The 4547-nt window shown below is 36.4% G+C and overlaps 1 protein-coding gene across 3 annotated transcripts in view; it reads right to left on the bottom strand.

The window, feature by feature from the left end:
- tanc1b (tetratricopeptide repeat, ankyrin repeat and coiled-coil containing 1b) overlaps nt 1–4547 on the bottom strand; it is a 109209-nt gene that overhangs the window by 11851 nt on the left and 92811 nt on the right. For all 3 annotated transcript variants that reach the window (XM_024286421.2, XM_024286423.2, XM_036209548.1), the window contains 3 exons: nt 2450–2686; nt 2089–2274; nt 1541–1619 (listed from right to left, as the gene is read on the bottom strand). In XM_024286421.2, coding sequence (XP_024142189.1) covers nt 1541–1619; nt 2089–2274; nt 2450–2686 — 502 coding nt within the window. The remainder of the gene's footprint in view (nt 1–1540; nt 1620–2088; nt 2275–2449; nt 2687–4547) is intronic.

Raw genomic sequence — 4547 nt, 5'->3', positions numbered from 1 at the left:
GAGAAAAGTTAAGCTTCCTTTTTATGGATAAAACAGTCTAAAAATATTCAAGTTGGAAGGTTTGTAATGAAACTCCTATGTGGTTTAAAAGACAATAATTATTAGGCATCATCTTGTTTTTAAAAAAAGTATTTGATTTTTTTCTAAATGTTGAACTTGAGGTTCACAAATTCAGTGGATTACAGAATCACACTTTCTTTGCTATGACACTAATTTAATTTTGGAAATTTCAAAGATTATTTACTGATCCTTTTAATTTGAAAAATTCCATGGGCTTTTGAATTTTTGTCATATAGGCAAAACGTAGAATACTAGAAAGTGACATAGTTATTAAAGTTTTTTTGTAAGGTTTGATTTGGTGTGTGGCCACAAAGTTAGTTGGAAAAAATGAATAAATTAAAAAGAAACCGATATTTGACACTGAAAATTAAGCCAAAACAACTGGTCACAGATGTGATCCCTGAGGGACACCTTTGGTGAGGAATAGTAAAGAAATCTAGTTTGTTTTTAAAAAGAAGAAATTTAAAATATAACAAAGTTAATGAAATAACAGTATGGTGTGTGCAAAATACTTGATTCGTATCTCATACATTACATTTTGTCGGTAACATTGTGTACTTGCAATTGCGTATTCACATGTGCAAAATTTATGAAATCATTAAAAAAAAGCTCCGGGAGCGATGGGAATGGAGAAAATGTTAGTGTTTTAAAAATATATATTTAGAGTTTTTTATAGTATTTATCAGGCATATCTGTTTAAGAAAGTGGGAAAATGTAAAGTTTTCACCAGGTATTATTCACAATGAATTTAAAGTGGCTAAAAAGAAAACTCTGATGTATTCTAGCAGCATTTAAACAAATCAAATAAATAAATCTTGGAGACGTGGATAGAGTCTTACACCGGATTTGTGTGTAATTTTTAAAGATTTGTGCGTGTAGTTAGTTTTAAGCTGTTGTAATTTGAAGTTCTGCGTGTGTAAACTGTATTTTCTTTCTATTTTATAATTTTTGTACATGTAAATTTACAGTGGCAAGTACACAAAGTTACCTATAAAATGCATTGTAGGAGTTACAAATCAAGAATTAGACACACACAAATCGGATAATGCTATAATCTAGTCTTCAAAAGAAAACATCAGTTTGTTAAAAAAACAAAAAATGGATCTTGCATCTTGTCCTCATGAAAAAATTCTATACATTTTAAATATTTTATCGTGAGAACTCTGGATTTTTTTTTTTAATGATCAGAAAGTTAACAGCCGGAACTGTAACGTATAAAATAAGGCCGGGCCTTACTGCGGAAACCCAACCAACTCATAGGGTGTTGATATGTGTGTTAACTGGAGCACAGGAGGTTTGAGAACAAGCGTTAAAGTGTGGACAGCCTTTGCATCAAAGAGATGGTTTTACTGCACAAAGCTACAGACGAGACCTTCTGCCGCACCATTCAATTACAGCAGCCCGCTCCAGAATACGAAAGTAGCGGGTGATAATGCAAAAGAAAGAGGCATGTAATGCAAAAAGATTGATGATAACATACCTGTCTCTCCCCACAGAGTGTCATGACTATCAATTTGCACAGCGTGCTCATTTTTCAACACCAGCAAGCTCCTCACAACCTGTCAAAAAACAAATGTTGATTAATGACAGACGACTTGAGAATAAAATATTGTATAAACCCTTCAAGATAATCCAAACTGACGATTTTTCAGCATATATTATGAGCAAAAAACCTCCTAAAATCATGATTGAATCCCAGCAGGGCTTACTAGGGCCTGAATCACTACACGAGGTTATGCGCTTTGGTCCAGTCTAATTAATAGTTGAGCGGGGTCTTGTTCTACATGGAGGCTGACAGCTCGGCTTGGCCCAGTTCTGTTATTCTAAGCCAAGCTTTGGTACTCCGTTCCAGCTAATGATGGAGCCGAAATAAAGCTTTAACACGGATCCCCAAATCCTTCTCCCAGACGCAACAGGCTCTATAACCCTTCAGACTAGAACCGGGTTCCTTTGAGCTTCTTTATTCTCAGATTAATTATTGTGATGGATTTTGATTTTGTTGAGTGAATTCACATTCGTGTCCCTGACCTGTGTGTGTCCCATGCTTGAGGCTGCGATCAAAGCCTGCTGCAGAGCTTTGTTCTTCAGAGAGCAGTCCTGCTGCAGCCCCTCAGCGATCCATTCCAGCTCGAGCAGGTACTGGATTATCTCAGTGTGTCCTCGTAAAGCAGCGTGAACCAGAGCACACTGCCCGCTCTTATCTACGTGATCCACCTGGCAAAAATACAGGACTCTTGAAATTACAGGACACAAAATTTGCTTCACATCATGGACACAAGAGCTGCTGCTGCTGGCTGACATTCATTCAGGCTGCAGCACATCCTGCATGCAATTATCTTCATGTAAAAAGCATTATGGAAACGGAGCGTCACTAAAGCAAAGTCCTGACCTTGGCTCCCCTCTTACAGAGCAGCATAACAAGTCCAGTGTGTCCTGCAGCAGCTGAGAAGCAGAGGGGACTCATGCCGTTTTCAGACACGACGTCCAGACTGGCGCCGAACTCCAAAAGCAATGAGGCCATCTCCAGGTGGCCGAGGTGGCATTGGATGCACAGGATCGGCGCGTTGTTCAGGACTTCCGTGCGGTAATTCACGTTAGCTCCTCCCAGCATCAGGAGACGACTCACCTGGTTTTGCAAAAAAAAAAAAAAAAAAAAACAAGACAAAAACAAAATTTTTTTGTAAATCCTTGCATTAGTTAATTTATTGATGTTAATTGAAAGTGTGTACTTTATAAATACCATGTTTCTTTATCTGGAGTAATTTTTTTTTTTCTTTTAAGTAAAAAAAAAAAAATCTGCATTTTTCTGACCAAGCACATGTATTAATAATGCCAGAGGTAGACTTTAGCTTAAACACATTTAAGGTTTGGACTCTTTTCTAATGCCGCCATCCTCAAAGACCCTTTACAAAAAAGTAGAACATCATGGAAAAGTGTATTCAGTTCCATAACTCCATTAAAAAAAATGCAATTTTCACAAAAAGAAATTCAATTCCCACTGTTTAATTGATTTTAAGTATTTATTTATTTGTTTATTTTATTTTATTTTTACCAAAAAAAAGGGGGGGGGTTCCAGCTTATAAAACTCATTTCAGAAAATTGGAATACTTTGGAGAATATAACATTTACTTAATGATCACATAAAATCCTTAAAAATGAAGTATTTTTGGAATGATATGTTCATCTTCAATACTTTAATAGAATGGGCATGAAAGTGTAATGTTTTTAATGGAATTATGGAAATTAATAGATTTTTCTATTATATATATTTTTTTTTGGAAAGTGTGACCAGGACAGAAAAAATCTAAACTCTAATAAAAGTCAAACCTCACCTACAACCCCAACAAAACTCAGACCTAAAGAACATGAAGCTACGCCCAATCATAATACCTCCTCCTCCCACAGGTGCCATAATAAAGGATTCCCATCTCTTTTTCCCCCAAATGCAGCCAAAACTCTATTATCTTGCACAAAAAGCAGAGCTTCTTCAAAACCAATTCACAAACAGTTTCTTCTTGGACAGAACAGCCGTTTTGCTAAAGCCTCTGAGTTATTTAGGATACTTTATAACTCATAAAGAAGTCGAGAAGTGATGGATTTCCAACCTTAATACGAACAGATAAAATGATACTTGATTTTTTATTATTATGAGCTAGAATACATAATTTTGACATAATAACCTTTCCAGGAAAGGCCAGCCATTATCCTCCTTGAAAACACGACAACAGAGGAGGGTAATGTGGAGGCACATGTCCTATCTCAGCAGCTTAATGAGCTCTACCACAAACATTAGCATAATGAGGGATCCAGGAGAACGATTGGTAATTGTTGAACCTTCTCTGTAATTATCTCCAGAAGCAACAAATTATTAGCATTAGAAGTGTCTCTGAATATGTGAATAAACATCGCAAACATGGAGGTATTTCAGCTTCGAGTGAAAATATTCTTAAACCCAACACAAAGAGTACAATTTAGGTTTGCTATGGTTACTTCTTTGCTTCTTACACCTCTGGAGAGCTAGTTTTGCTTGTAAATGGCCCCAAGTTTATCAAGAACATACATTTGAAAATATTTGCTACATCTTCTCTGTCAATGCCAAACAGCTTATTCTGCAGTGACTCTTGCTTGATGTTTGGTGGGTTGATGTTGGAAAAAACACAACATGTTAGATTCAGTTGCATTTGAAGGGACCGTACAAAGCCACTTCCAGCCACCTCTTCCACATTCTTATTTATTCCCAACTTGGTCACAACACTGCTTTAGCTCCCCAGTTTCCTATGAGGTCAGGGTCATAATGCTGGCATTTCGTTTAGCGCTGCCACAAACGATTATTTTAATAGTCGACTAATCACCTATTAGTTTTTCTGATTAGTCGACTAAGCGGGTCATGCACAAAGTGAATGTAAAATATACATCATTAGTTTTTAACTAAATAAAAACTAGACATATACCATTATCTGTGAATGCTGTAAGCTGAATTTGGTTGC

Source organism: Oryzias melastigma, linkage group LG21 (assembly GCF_002922805.2).
Source record: "Oryzias melastigma strain HK-1 linkage group LG21, ASM292280v2, whole genome shotgun sequence".
Classification (NCBI taxonomy): domain Eukaryota; kingdom Metazoa; phylum Chordata; class Actinopteri; order Beloniformes; family Adrianichthyidae; genus Oryzias; species Oryzias melastigma.
Note: the sequence above shows the minus strand (reverse complement) of the source record. Positions and strands in the feature narration are given on the sequence as shown.